Here is a 14,527-nt window from a genome sequence, read left to right as displayed (position 1 = left end):
TCAACGGAAACTGAGCGCCGAAAGCATAGCTCATACAAATGTTGGAGCCGTGTTGCAGATCTCTTTCAAGATATGGTGCGCGCGACCGCCCGGAGCCACGCAAAGTACAAGTTGCTCGCAGCGCAGAAGCCGCAACTCCGCCCTCCCGCGCTGCCTTCCCGCTGTCATCCTTTCGCTAGGCAGATTGAGTTGCCAGTTCCCCGTCACTTGTTGCGTTGTTCCTCCGAACGAACGGCACGCGGAAGGGCCATGGCGAGTCGTAAGGGCAACTAAAAAGAGCGCTAGCGTGATGTCTACGTGACGGAATGGCTGAACGCCGTTGAGGGAGAGGCGGGCGAGAGCCAAGAAAGAGTGCGGCACATGTGGCAGAGGCCGGCAGGGCTGCGCGCATGCGCCGCAGTGGGAGAGTCTAGGGTGCCTCGCTTCCTTCCTCGCCCACCACTCCCCTAGCTTCCACTGGGAAGTCGCGTTTGCTGTTTGCCGTGCGTTCGCTCCCCGTGAAAGCGTGCGTCCCTCGCCCGCAGGCGCTTTCACTCGCCCGTGACGCTTACGGCCAATGACAGTTTTTTTAGATGCGGACGCGCCCACAGAGGAGTGAGCCTTCAACAGCTTCGCTGAAAAATGGCTACACTAACTTTGTCCCATTATGAAAGTTCCATTTATTTTGCATGATTTGTATATGGTGACATTTTCCACGGCTACTTAAGCTAGTTTTAGTAGACGAAGAATGTCTGCAAAATCCCATATATGATTTGTGAGCTTCAGGTTTTCTGTCGTAGAAAGACAATGGAGAAAGCAATATTGCGGAAGGGAGCTCAGGAGTAATTGTTTGCAAAACTTAGGTTTCAGATCTGATACAGAACAGAAGTAGCCCTTCAGCCACATAAGTTATAGAAACACAAAGTTCTCATTTATTTGCAGCCGAAAAGGCATTTTCCATTGCAACTTACAAAACAAAATTTACAGTGTTTTCAAGGAAACTAACGCAGTCCCTTAAAATAAGAAAGCACAGCACTATGATTCTTTATTTGTTCCTTACCACTCCTGTGCTTAAATGACCGTTTCTGGCATCAAATGCTCGTGGCAGAGGTGTCACTTGTGGTATTGGTCACTGAGGGAGTTTCGCTACCTCCTGGACTGGTTTCTGCAGATGTAGACACTTCGCCCGCGGCTTCCGTGGACGCACCAGCCCCTATAGTATCAGTGCCTGTTGAGTCAGTATTTGTAGCTGCATCTGTTTTCTGTACTGGTGCACTCTCCGAGGTGGCGTCACTCGTGGGTGTCTCTGCTGTGCCCTCTGTTGGAAGCTCACTTGTGTCAATCTGTCTTGTCGTCCCTGACGCTACATCAGTGGTTCCTGTCCCATCTTCAGAATAGTTCCCACTTGTAGGTGATTCCGCTGGGGCTACCGATGTCGAGACGTCTGCTTGCATCTCAGTGGTTCTCTCTGATGTGACGTCGTCCGTTACTGCATTGGCGACGGTTGTGGCCTGTTCGCTGGGCGGCAATGTGCTCGGTAAAGGTGTCGAAGCATCCGTTACAGACGAACTGTCTTCATCTGCTGTGGCAGACGTCGTCGCTTCTGGTTCCGGATGGGGTGGGCGAGGAGGTGGTGGATTGTGCGGTCGGTGGTGATGTCCGGGCGGACCGCCACCGTGAAAGATATTCCAGAGGCCAGGTGGCTGTGAGATAAAGGTGATTGCCATTTAGTACAAGCAAAAACAGCACTTTCGAGTTACTATTACATACAAATCTGACTCTATTATGAAGCCAGGTGGCTGTGAGGTAAAGGTGATTACCATTTAGTACAAGCAAAAACAGCTCTTTCGACTTACTGTTACATACAAATCTGACTCTATTATGCGAAAAATAATTTTTCATCAACGACCGAAAACAAATTCTCGATATGCTGTTTACAATGTGAGCTCACTTCATGTACATATTGTTATTATGTATTTTAAAGCTAATACGCTAATATGGAGTTCAAATATCTTCTTAGGGCATACAATGCTGTAATTTGCCTCTTACCATCGCTCTAACTTTACCATAATCAAGAGAACTATGACAGTACCAGTCTTACAATGAATGTCTACTTTAATACGATTAGCATTGCAACAGTATAGCGGTACACCGCATTTCCAGCGCCAAAACACGCCATATGACATAGGACATAATCTGCAGCGTTTATGGGCGCAAACTTTCCATGTGCCTTTGATTTGCGCAAATTGTAAAATCTACTCTGAATGCATGAAAGGAAAAAAGTTTTATTTCACAACTTTTGCTTTAAGAAAGAAAGTTGGCGCTGAAAGGTCATGTTAGGGTAGGTCAAACCAGATCTGTATATTATCGTGCTGATTTGTTCAACACTTATACGCGTTCATGGCGTATACATTCTGGTGCTGGAACGATACTGCACCACTTGTAAAATATGATCCCAGAGAAAATCGCATTTTCGCAACCGCTAACATTGCTGCTAGCCCTCCCAACCAAACAGCAGAGTACACCAGAGCTATGCAAACGGCGTGTAGCTACGATCAGTCAGTGGAGGACTTTTGCGTGCGCTGCCTTATAGAAAAAAATTGTAATTTTGGCAAGCTCTTACCTAGTACAACCCGACTGGTATTTTTTCTAAGCCGTGCTAAAGCAGCGGAACCTCGTCCAGTCACACGCATAGTGAAACTTGTATCAGTACCACATGTATGTTGAATGGATAACTACAATATGTATTGATCATTGCCCTTAATAACTATAAGTGATTATTACATAGGAAATTCTCAGGGACACCGGATATACACGAATACCGGACACTACTTCCCGCTGTTTTTCGTCGTTGCGTGACGCTTGGAATATTCATAGGCTTCACACTCGTTGGATGCTTTCGGCAACGTTTAATTTAATTTAGTTTCTTTCAAAATGCCGCAAGAGCGCTCTTTTAGCAGCAGTACTCAATGCGTGGCTTGCGTTTCCTCCATCACTTTAAAATACATTACGGTTAATACTCTTTCTATTACCTAATTTTCAGTTACGTCGCAGAATACGCATGGAGCAGCCACAGCGAGATACCTTACATTGTAACTAATTCTCTATTGGATGACCAACGGGGCAAAAGTTCACTTTGTGGAATGGCTAAACAGTTTTCCAGCTGTCTTTTATTTTCCCTTTACTTCACTGCGTTTACACGGTAAAAAACTGCGAGCACACCTAAACACTTCTGATGAGTTTGCAATGTGAAAGCCTTAGTATCCAAATAAACGGCGCCGAGCGGTACTTCGAGAACTTCTCGCGGGCAAGTGAGCGGGTTGAGATGCTTGGTAGGTTTTATTTGGCCTTACCGAGGCGCAGTTAGAACGCAGGCGAAAGCTCGCGAGGGCAAGGAACGAGCGCATAACACAGTCTTTGGAGAACGAGAGCAAGAGTGATTTGGCGTCACGACGATGCCCTCTCCCCTAACGCAGCACCTGGCGCGCTCATGCCTTGCGGTCAAAGCAAATAGGAATTTAGGTGCCGTTTCGTGGCTACATGTGACGGAAGCCCGATTATTTGTTCAATGAGCCGTTTGACGCTTTCGCAACAAAGAACAAAGAGCCAGCGTGGTATGTGCCAATTTTCGAACTGCAGCTGAGATCCGTCAACACTTCCACTGCAAAACAGTCTTCGCTTGCGTACCGTAGCGGTTCTGAAAGAAGAAAATAAACACATAATCTAGGGCCGCATGAAGCAATGAACCTTGTATACCAACATATTAAAAGCCGGCGCGGCAACACCAAAATACCAAAATTATGCTTTCAGACTGCACTCAATATGAGTGGGCAACCCCACAGTCTAGGGCCACAGGTATCAATGAACCTTCGATTCCAATATATTGAATGCCAGCTCGACAAACAAAACTACCAAATTTTATTTTCATTCTATACTCAATATGATTGGGCAATCCAGGGCCTCAGGTTATAGAAAGTAAAATTTACTGAACATTAACGTTGTGTGTTTGCAATTTGCAATGGCAAACAAAACAACAAAGTAATATTTATCATAGTGACTGTCCTATATAAATAATACTTTTTGCGTATCATATTATCGCATCACTGCCTGATGGATCATAATTTGACGAGTTGTACTTGTGCCACATGGTAGAGGACCTACTATACAGTTCAGTGGCCGAGCTACTAAATATAAAAACGACTACGTTTTAGTATTTAAATGTTTTTGTACATATAGCTTGCAAATGGAAAGCAACCTCAACAAAAGAGTAATTATTCGCGTGTCTAGAAGAAGACAAGTTTTTTTGTTGTTAATGCGAAACCATCATATGGCTCATGAGGTGGAAAATGCGGCGTCGGCGTAACCACGACGGTCAAACAGTCAAGGAAGCCCAAGGGAGGCAATCGAGGCAGTTGAGGACGTCAATTAAGGTAAACCAAATTAAGGCAAGCTTAACTAAGGCAGTTAATAAAGGCACTTGAAACCACGACGTTTGCTATTAATTAGTTTGCTCTTAATTAAGTCACAGTTAATAAGGGTACAGTTCATTCAGGTACAGGTTTAATTAAAATAGACTTCAATACGGCATTCGAACGCACGACCATTGGTGGAAGTCGCACCCATGATCTTTGGTGTTAATTAAGATACGGTTAATTAAGATGAAGTAAAATCCTTTGAACCTCGACCTTTGGTGGGTGTTGAACCCACAACCTTTGGTGTTAATTAAGGCGAAGTTAATTAAGGTACTCGAACTCACGAGCTTTGTTGAGAGTCTAGCCCTCGATCTTTGGTGGTAGTCGCCTTGTCATGAGTCGCAGTGCTTTCGCATTCATCCACGTAGGGATAACTAAAAGCGCGTGAAAGAAGTTCACGCGCACCTAAATGAATTTGAATTTTCATAGTACAACTGACGACGACGTACTTCCGAAAGTAGTAGATTTTAGGTACCTTGGTGGGGCAGATTCTCCAGGGTCATTTTGAGATGCCGATGCATGAGAAATGCATGTGTCACATCTAGCAAAACTATGTGAGCCCTCACGCGTAACTCACTCGTAGAAACTGCTATACCAGAGATAAAATGCTTAGCTTATAAACGTTTAATTAGGCGGACTAAGCGGACAAAACAACACAAAACTTTGCTATTCTTATTCGCTCGCCGTGTTCTTTATATTTTCTGATCGTTCCTCGCTTTTATATACAACCATAGAACCACCCACAAAAGACTAATGAATTTCCCAATTACACACTACCACTTAAAAATTAATCACTAACTATTTTGTTACTAGGGCTGATCAGAATTCCCTGAACCTGCAGAGTTGTTTACTGCCGCTCTGATAGTGCGAAATAACCGTTGAAATAGTTTTTTTTCCTAGAGTCATTGCAGAATGTAAGTCTGCTGTGAGAGGCTCTCGCTATCGCTGGCGATAAAGGTATTTTCTTGGATAAAATCAGCACTTCGGCATTTCTTGAACCTCTTGACGCCATTTCCTTGCTGTAACAGTTATAACAAGTTATGTTTTGTTTTTCACCTAATGAGTATTACTTGAACTCCTGCAGGAGTATAAGGTAAATTGTAATAATTATGTGCACCCATAATATATCGCCATAAGGCTGAGAACATCGTTATCCGAATTAATTAATTAATTAGTAATAAAAAATCTCGAATTAAATGAAAGGCCGGTATAATGTAGCGTTTCTGTGATGTATATTGTAATAATTTCGTTCTATCCGTCGATCATGGCGAAAAAAATCGAGTTCTATGTGGTTGGTCGCCCGTATTTGCTTTATTCCGTCGTGATTTTAGGACCTCCATTTCGCTGATAGTTGAAATCACAGTTCCATATACTTTCCAAATCGCGTGTTTCGTTGAAACCCCCGCGCCTTACCATTCTGCAAATAATACCATTTTTTTCTACGTACTCAGTTGACAAATAGTTTTGAAAGATATAAATAATGAGTTTTCAATAAAAATACTCGTAATCGTAACGTGTTGAGCGTAATTTAGCTAGAAAGCCCCCTACCAGTGGCATTTCAAGAAGCCCAGGAGGCCCAAAGAATCCAAGTGGCCCTCGTGCCTGTTGCCACATGGGAGGGAACCCTGCGTTTCATGAGAGCCGTAATTAGTTAATCAGGAAAACTTCTAACTGCCTAATTGTTCAGATAGTGCTCCACAGCGACAATTCCAGGCTATACGATCATTCATCACCATTAAATAAATGAAAGCTTGCGTGCTTGAAACAACAACAGATTGCTGTGGTTCAGCTTTGGTTAACCCTGGTTGATAGAGAGAGCTTCACTGCCCTGGCAAGGCCCATTCTCTAGATGTGGCCGAGGTGTGGTTTCCAAATGATATACAGACATGTTTGCAATGAATAAACTGGTTATTAATAATTTTTTATGCCTATGAAGACGCTGTGGTGATCAGTAAAGTAGTGAGACTTGGTTGCAACTCGCAGCCGGGCCCAACTATACTCGGGCAACGGCGGCAATGTCTAATTTCAGGGCTCCGTAAAGGCCTAAATGTAGTCCGACGTAGTGTGAACGCGCGCACACGTTATGTCACGTTGGCGAGAACAACAGCGGCTATAGTTCGACCGATGTTTCGACGTACTGGCGCCGCCAACGTATCCGGACGCACGGCCAATGCAATCCGAAGCTCCCGGCGTCTGATGATGCTCGCCCGTGTGCCAACGGACTATAAACGCTCCTCAATGCTGTCTCTAGCCACGGCCACTTGATAAAAAAAAAGTTGTCGCAGTTTCACCTGAAAGGCGAAGCATCAATTGCGATAGCAAATTTGTAGAGAGCTATACGGAGTAATGATATTAGCTTTATCAGCTGTATAAACTTGGACATGCAGCAGCACCGGCAACACGCAGAACTGTTGTCGACGCCGTCGGCGTTTTGCCCGCGTTCGCTCAAAATGCGTGCGGCGTTGGTGACTGTTGCCGGAGCCTCTGATATAAATAGCCACTTGGTGCCACAGCTAAACGTCGCCTCCCTTCCCTCCCCCTCCCCCCCCCCTCCCCCACGGCCTCTCGCGCGTCGGAAGAAGGCGCGTTTGCTCTACATATATGGTGATTGTAAAGGAGGAAAGAGACGCCTACTTCTGCAGCCCTTAAGGGAGCACGGCGCAGAACGCGCGTTTGTTCTCCGCCGTGCGTTACTCCCCGTGAAAGCGCGCGTCCCTCGCGCCCTTTCACTCGCACATACAGCGTTCGGCGGCGCGCGGCGACGATTTCATCTCCATTGACGTCATACGGAACCTCACGGCGACGGCGACGCCGACGGCAGAAATCTGCTTTTGAGTGTCCATATAATTGCTATCGCAATAAAAAGGTGTAGCACGGCCGCTGGATAAAAAAAAGGTGCGGCCTGCCGCGTCGGGCGCGTTGCAATAGGACCGAATGTGACAGCCGTAGTTGCATTGTCGGCCGTTCGCCGTCGCCGTCGGCGTCGCCGTCGCCGTCGCCGTCGCCGTGAGGTTCCGTATGACGTCATTTGGAGATGAAATCGTCGCCGCGCGCCGAACGCTGTATGTGCGAGTAAAAGGGCGCGAGGGGCGCGTCTTTCACGGGGAGTGAACGCACGGCAAAGAACAAACGCGCGTTCTGCGCCGTGCTCGCTTAAGGGCTGCAGAAGTAGGCGTCTCTTTTCTCCTTTACAATCACCATATATGTAGAGCAAACGCGCCTTCTTCGGACGCGCGAGAGGCCGTGGGGGAGGGGGAGGGAAGGGAGGCGACGTTTAGCTGCGGCACCAAGTGCCTATTTATATCAGAGGCTCCAGCAACAGTCACCAACGCCGCACGCATTTTGAGCTAACGCGGGCAAAACGCCGATGGCGTCGACAACAGTTCTGCGTGTTGTTGCTACCAAAGCCGCTCACCTTACTTCGTATGACATTGCTGTGTTGCTATCGCATTCATTGCTTCGCCCTTAGGGCGAAACTGTGACATTTTTTTTTCGAACGGCGCTAGTCATCGGCGATGGAACGCGCCGTCGGCTAGCACGCGCGACGGCGTTTCAAGCGCGTTCCTGGCGCATTTGCTATGCCGCTGCCAGACAACAGCGCCCGACGTGTGGCGCCACGGCGGATCACACCGTTTTCGATGCACGCGGCAGGCCGCATCTTTTTAGGGGCGAAGCTCTTTATAGCGGCACCCGTTCCGTCCCCGTCGTAGTAGTAGTAGTAGTAGTGTGTAACCAGTCTGAGAAAAAAATTCCGAAGTTGTGTCCGTAGCGCGGAATCGAACCAGGGACCCCTCGCTTCCGAGCGCGCGGCGTCAGCCCACTACGCCACGAAGCGGACATGGACAAACGCACCACGATGGCTATAAATACCCAACATTAACGAAAGGCCGCGTTTCTAGCGCGTTTCTAACGCGTTTGTGCTAGCGCGTTACGGCCCATGTAAGAATCTGGTGTAAGACGCTGTGGCCTCTCCACCTTACCTTCAACGCGTTTCGAACGCGCTGCCCAAAGCGGTGGCAAGTCAAGTTCAATTCGAGGAGCGTTTATGAATACGGGGGGTATACTCTCTCAGCAGTCATGTGATGGCGTCGGCAAACGCGGTGCACGTTCCGGCATGTGTAAATGGCTGCGTAAGACGCTGTGGCCGCTCCCCCTTACTAGAGAGTACTGCACGTTTCTAGCGCGTTTGTGCTAGCGTCCCCTTAAGCGGGAGATCCGATGATTCCATCCGGAGCTTCGCCCACTCATCATCATTCACCTCGTGGATCTGCTGTCATTTTTTTTAATCCAGCGGCCGTGCTCTAGCTCTCAAGGAGAAAACTGTTGAGCCGCCGAAGGCTGCCCGAGGTAGCATAATGAAGCTTTCGCTTCAATAACAATTGTAAGCCTACTGTGTCTCCCTGGACGTGTATAGATTAGTCATGCCTTCGCAAGCGGCGAATTTGTTGTTCAGTGCATATGGGAGATCGCAATGGCGATGCTACTTTGCATGTACGGCACCTAATTATATATATATATATATATATATATATATATATATATATATATAATACAGATGTCGGTCTACCAACTGAAACTGTTGGGTAAATAAACCTCAGATAACCGCGAAGTTGTGCTGCTCATATATATATATATATATATATATATATATATATATATATATATACAGGGTGTTTCAGCGAACACATTCAAAATTTATGTAGGGCGCATGTGGCAGATATTCCCATTCTAGTTAAAGAACTGGTCTACTCGAAGAGGCGCACAATACTTGCACAACAAATTGAAATGCATAATTGACTAATTACTAAAAATTCACTAAGTTTTTACCTAATTACCTGATGGCCCATATTGCTCTTTACAAATTGTAGCCGTGGAGTTCTCAAGGCGGATCCACTTGGAATTAATTCTTAGGATGACACCAGTTTCGAGATATTCACTCCACACACACGCGTGCCCACTTGTCTATCACTGGAGAACTTCAATCGTAACTGTGTACTTTGACAACCTTACCACTGAATATTTGATATTGTGGAATCAGTAGCGAAATAACTATGCTAACTGATGCTCCAGTGTGAATTAATAATTCAATGATGATTCCAATGACGCTCTTGTGTGCGTACAGTAGGCCTGCCGCAGAGTTCGCCAAGTAGACGCTTCTTATCGGTGTCTCGAACGAGAAGGAAAAATCCCGGCTAATCAGTTCTTTTATTTGTTTAGGGTATGGACACCTCTCTTTGACTGAGTCAATTTCTGCATAATTCACTATAGTGCTTTGGCCATAGGACGCCTGGTCTTCCGGGGATCCGATGGTAGAGCTTCGGCTACTGATGCTGCTCTCTTGGTCATTGGTTAGTAAAAGGTCGTCGGGAACGCCTTTCAGTGACTGTAGGAGTTCACCCAATGTGGCAGGTTGTTTCATCATGATTAGACGCTGATAATCCTTTGTCATGCCCAGAATAACCAATAGCACGATAGATGATTCCAGCAGGTCGGGGTCGGCGCGTTGCAGAAGCAAACGTTTCTCGTAAAAGTAGTTGATAACCGATCCTTCTCGCTGCTTGTATGCAATAGCCTTTCCCCAGCATTCTATTAGATTCAAAGCGAAGTCTCGCAGAAAGCTAGCTCGCCATTTAACCCATGGTACATATGTGTTGATGGGTACGCGCCAACTCGAACCACTTCTTCGCATTCCCTAAAAGGAAATGGTTCATATTATAGATGCGGTCACAGTCCATGGTCCAATTGTTCTGCGAACAAGTATATTCATAAACGTAAAGCCACGTTGATGGGCTTGACGATGTACCATCAAAAGGTTCGGGCTTTATACGTGTTTTCACCGCCTGCTTTCTTGATAGGAGGGTTAATGACAATATGGTCAGAAGCTCTCGCCGTCGCTGCGCTTGCTGTTGCTGATTTTTCAAAAGGTTTTGTATGAGATGGTCGGCAACTTTAGTTTCGCTTTTAACCACGGTTGGTCTACTCGAACTGTCAATCTAGCGTTCAAAGTCAGTCACACGCATATGTACTATGACTGAGCCAATGAATTCGAGATCCTGAAGCGATGAATTGGCTCTATCGGCTAAGAAGGCCAAGAAGTTCAGTGTGCTGACCATTTCAGGTAACTCGACGGCATTGTCTCCATCTTCCTGGTAGTTCCTCACCAGTAGACGACCATCTTCATGTCGGGCGATGGTGAATGACACCCAAATTGTTCAAAACTGCGACGGTGCCAAAATGTAACATTCCGTTTAATCAAACATAATGAATCTGGCCGCCACTTTTACCTCTTCTCTTGATCTCCCACGTGCGCTTCTTCCTTGTCTTTCACGAGCGTACATATATATATATATATATATATATATATATATATATATATATGTGTGTGTGTGTGTGTTTGTGTGTGTATACAAGCATACACGGTGTCGAAGACAAGTTTAGCATAGTCGTTAGAAAAGCGTTAGTATAATGTATGAATACAGGACGTACGCTGTTGGGTCATCAGTCTTTTACCGCAGCCGTGGCATTTTGTGTGAGCAATTGTCAGAAAAATTCGAGAAGAATAGAATAATTGTTCGTAACGTATACTTGAGCATTATCAAATTCGGTTATTTTAGAACACAATAACACATTTGCATCTGGAAGTCATGCTGTGAATTCGAAAACTAATAATTTTTTCAGAAAACAAGTCACAGTTTCGCAGGGAAGAAGTTTGGGCGTGTTGGTAGGTCATTGTAATTTTAACTGGGATTCATAGCGCTAAAATGACACAAGGACGAGGAAGAAAACGGGATGAGCGCTAACTTTCAACAATTGCTTTATTGCAGTTGGTAAGCATATATATACTCACTGGGAAAGGCACTGCAAAAGACGCACTGAAGGAAAGAAGAAAAGGAAAAAAAAACAGTCATGTAGCTACTATGCCAAAAGTGCAAGCTCTTTCTTGGATAAAAGAATAGACGGCGTGATAACACAATCATCACATCCTCTAGCTATCTCTGCTGCTTCGACAATTTCCCTCGTTATCTTATTCCTGTGGCGATACACAACCTTGTGTCGTTTTAGCGCTATGAATCCCAGTTAAAATTACAGTCCCAGTTTCGCCTGACAGGCGAAGCATCGAATACGAAAGCAAATTCGCGGAGAGCTATACAAAGTAAGGATAGTAGTTTTATCGGCCGTATAAACTTGTAAACACAGGCACACTAACTAAAGAACAAGCAGGGTGGCACGCGCGCACAAGCAGACATAAACGCTTCTCGCTACATGACCGCGGAAACTCGCTGTCAAAACGCTGGAGTAAGTCATCGCAGCAGCATCAGCGAGAGAAATGAGCATCGTGCCAGCGCTCGCATGAGCGCGACCTCTGCCGCGAAAACACAGGGAGGGTGCACTCTGCCCCCGCCACAGATGGCTTTCAAGATACAACCGCGGTGGCGGACACTTGCGGCGCACGACGCCCCCCCCCCTTTCCCACCTCTTCGAGATCCTTCCGGCCCGGCGAGAGCGCTCTGCAACAGTAAAGCGTGGCCTCTCCATCTCCCTACCCTCCCTCCGGAGCGTTGTACGCGACTGAAGACTGCGCGCTGCCATCCCGCTTCCCGCCCTTGTGTGCGCGAGCCGCGATGGCCGGCTCACCATCGCGTGCTTTCACTCACAATCTTATCGCCCGTAGACGTTATACGGAACCTCACGGCGACGGCGACTACGACGGCAGAAATTCTCCTTGAGTGTACACATAATTGCAATCAAAATAATATTTTTAATTGCATGAGTAATCAGTGCAGAATCATTATGCTGGATCACCAGCTACAGATCACCGCAGGGTCTTATCACCAGCTATCATGCCAGTTTAATTTTTTGGACAAATTAGTTGACGTTGGCTGGGACACCATGTACACCGATTGTCTCACGTACTTTGACCTAAACATTATAATATGCAAATGCCACGTAACCCAAGGTAATGCTATTTGCCGCCGATTCTGAGTATCTCCAAGCGACGGTCAACAACATTACCTAGGTTCTGTCCAGCTATGTGGCCGTTTGCGTATTTTTAAAGCTTGGCTCCATCACCTGGGACAACAGGTATATGTAGACTCCATTCTATAGTGACCTCTTTATTAGGAACTTCCAATCCTACGGAGCAAAAAAGATATAAGCGCATATGACTTTGAAACCCTGACTCTGTTGTCACCTACCGAGCCACGTTGAATCTCTAAGTAAAAATATTGGGCCGTAGCGCTTCTGAATTTCCACCAAAAGAGCATTTCATGCACATATTCAAGGCAAGCATTTTTTATCAGTATAAAAAAATGCGCCAAAGATCGGAAAATTTTTTTGCAACGCGATTTGCAGAAAAGGTGTTGCCACACTCACCCCATCCTACAGCAGCAAAGCATGCGGTAAGCAGCACTGCGCGAACCGGCATATTTTATTCGAAGCTCTTACTAGAACTGAACTCGCTGGCTGAAACGCAGATTGGACCTATCAAAAACAGAGTGGACGTAATCACTCGGACTCTGTGAGGTTTATAAGTTCATGCAGAGACACCTGGCAACATTTACAGTTCGTAGAATTTTCACCATACGGGAGTCGCCCGCAAACCTCGTGCGCGCATGCCACGCACCTGTGTGCAAGGAACCATCCGCCTTACTTGGCAACCAGCCCGATCGTTTTTGCTTCCTTTTTTTATGACAGCCAGTTTAATAAATCTAGCCTTTCGTGAGGTTGCCTGAGCTAAATTTGTTGCTTCCACAGATGGTGCGTGTGCCATACGTCAGCGCAGAACAATGGAGGACAAATCCCGTTCCTTGTCACCATGCAATCTAACATGGCGCTCTCGCAGTGCCGACACATGCCAGGTCACTCCATTCTCAGCTTAGATTGGAACAAGATAGAGCTGTCACATCCCGGTCAGCTTATCTCGATGATACGCTTATTCGGCACGGATATAATACTGCATCATTCAAGTCCTCCTGAAAGCAGAGTTGCAACCGGTTTTGCAATAGCTATCTTTACTGAGCTTCCTGCAGCCGACCGTCGCCACAGCAATTAAAATCCGATTGAAGCACCCATGTTTTGTTTCAAAAAAACGCGTGGAACTTATGTTCTATAGTATGCAGATGCTCAGGTGCCAACACTGTTGTTATTTTTATGAACAGATGCTTCATTAGAAAGACATTGTGTAATTGAATGCATATACTCGAATATTAAACCGAGCATATTTCAATTAGACGCAAACAAAAGAAAAAAGATTATCCCCTCAATATGGACATACATGAAATTTCTACGCCCAATATGTAAAAGTGAGATTTCGATCTGTGCTACGTAATGCAGCAAGGACTGCGTTCACAGTTGAAACATCATTTGTGAACTTACTCACGTAGTAACCTCTGATTGCTTGGTTCTTTCAATTAAATAATTTACACAGTGAACCTATAAAGTAGCGAATATGCCTTTTGCTGCAAAGTTATACACCTGTATTTCTGTCAATGCATCACTCGCTTTCCATGCCTCATGGTTATGTCATGCCTATGTAAAAAATATAATTCGCGTAATAATTGTGTGGAGAGGTTCCTTTCAAATTTCTGTAACTACTACCATGCTTCAGTTGGCAATGTGTAAGATTGTTACGGTTCTGTGACAGACTGACTGGAAATTCCGTTACTAAGCTGCGCAGTTTCTAGCGGGAAATATCCTATAATACCTGTAATCACATAACCTATATACATGCTATGAGTCGTGACAATTAAACTATGTAGGTAGGTTGTCTTTATCCTCCTTATGCGTAGCACCGCAGCCAGCTCATTACGAAGTTCCTACTATAACATTGTCCACTGAGTAGATTGTGAGTCATTGTTTTGGAACCTGAATACCAGATGCATTGGACGGCAGCCATGTATTGTTCGAAATTACAAGATCTTGTTTCCAAGTGAGTGCGTTACCTTCTAAGTGTTTACGTAACAATATTTCTGGGACAGAATCCTCGATCAAAGCAGTGCTTGTCATATCTATCTAGTTCGTTGTTTTCAGTGCCGACGGGTGTGTATATAACCGAAGAATTACGCAAATGGTACTAT

General features: G+C 45.6%; 1 protein-coding gene across 1 annotated transcript; it reads right to left on the bottom strand.

The window, feature by feature from the left end:
• Nucleotides 1–800: 800 nt before the first annotated feature.
• Nucleotides 801–13,058, bottom strand: LOC119445690 (uncharacterized). The gene is made up of 3 exons (XM_037709972.2): nt 12,825–13,058; nt 6,000–6,076; nt 801–1,682 (listed from the first exon to the last, which is right to left on the bottom strand). The coding sequence occupies exons 1-3, from the start codon at nt 12,874–12,876 to the stop codon at nt 1,071–1,073; spliced, it is 741 nt and encodes a 246-aa protein (XP_037565900.1). The 5' UTR covers nt 12,877–13,058; the 3' UTR covers nt 801–1,070.
• Nucleotides 13,059–14,527: the final 1,469 nt, after the last annotated feature.

This window comes from Dermacentor silvarum, chromosome 3, assembly GCF_013339745.2.
Source record: "Dermacentor silvarum isolate Dsil-2018 chromosome 3, BIME_Dsil_1.4, whole genome shotgun sequence".
Taxonomy (NCBI): domain Eukaryota; kingdom Metazoa; phylum Arthropoda; class Arachnida; order Ixodida; family Ixodidae; genus Dermacentor; species Dermacentor silvarum.
The sequence above is the reverse complement of the archived record's forward strand: the minus strand, read 5'-3'. Positions and strand labels throughout refer to the sequence as shown.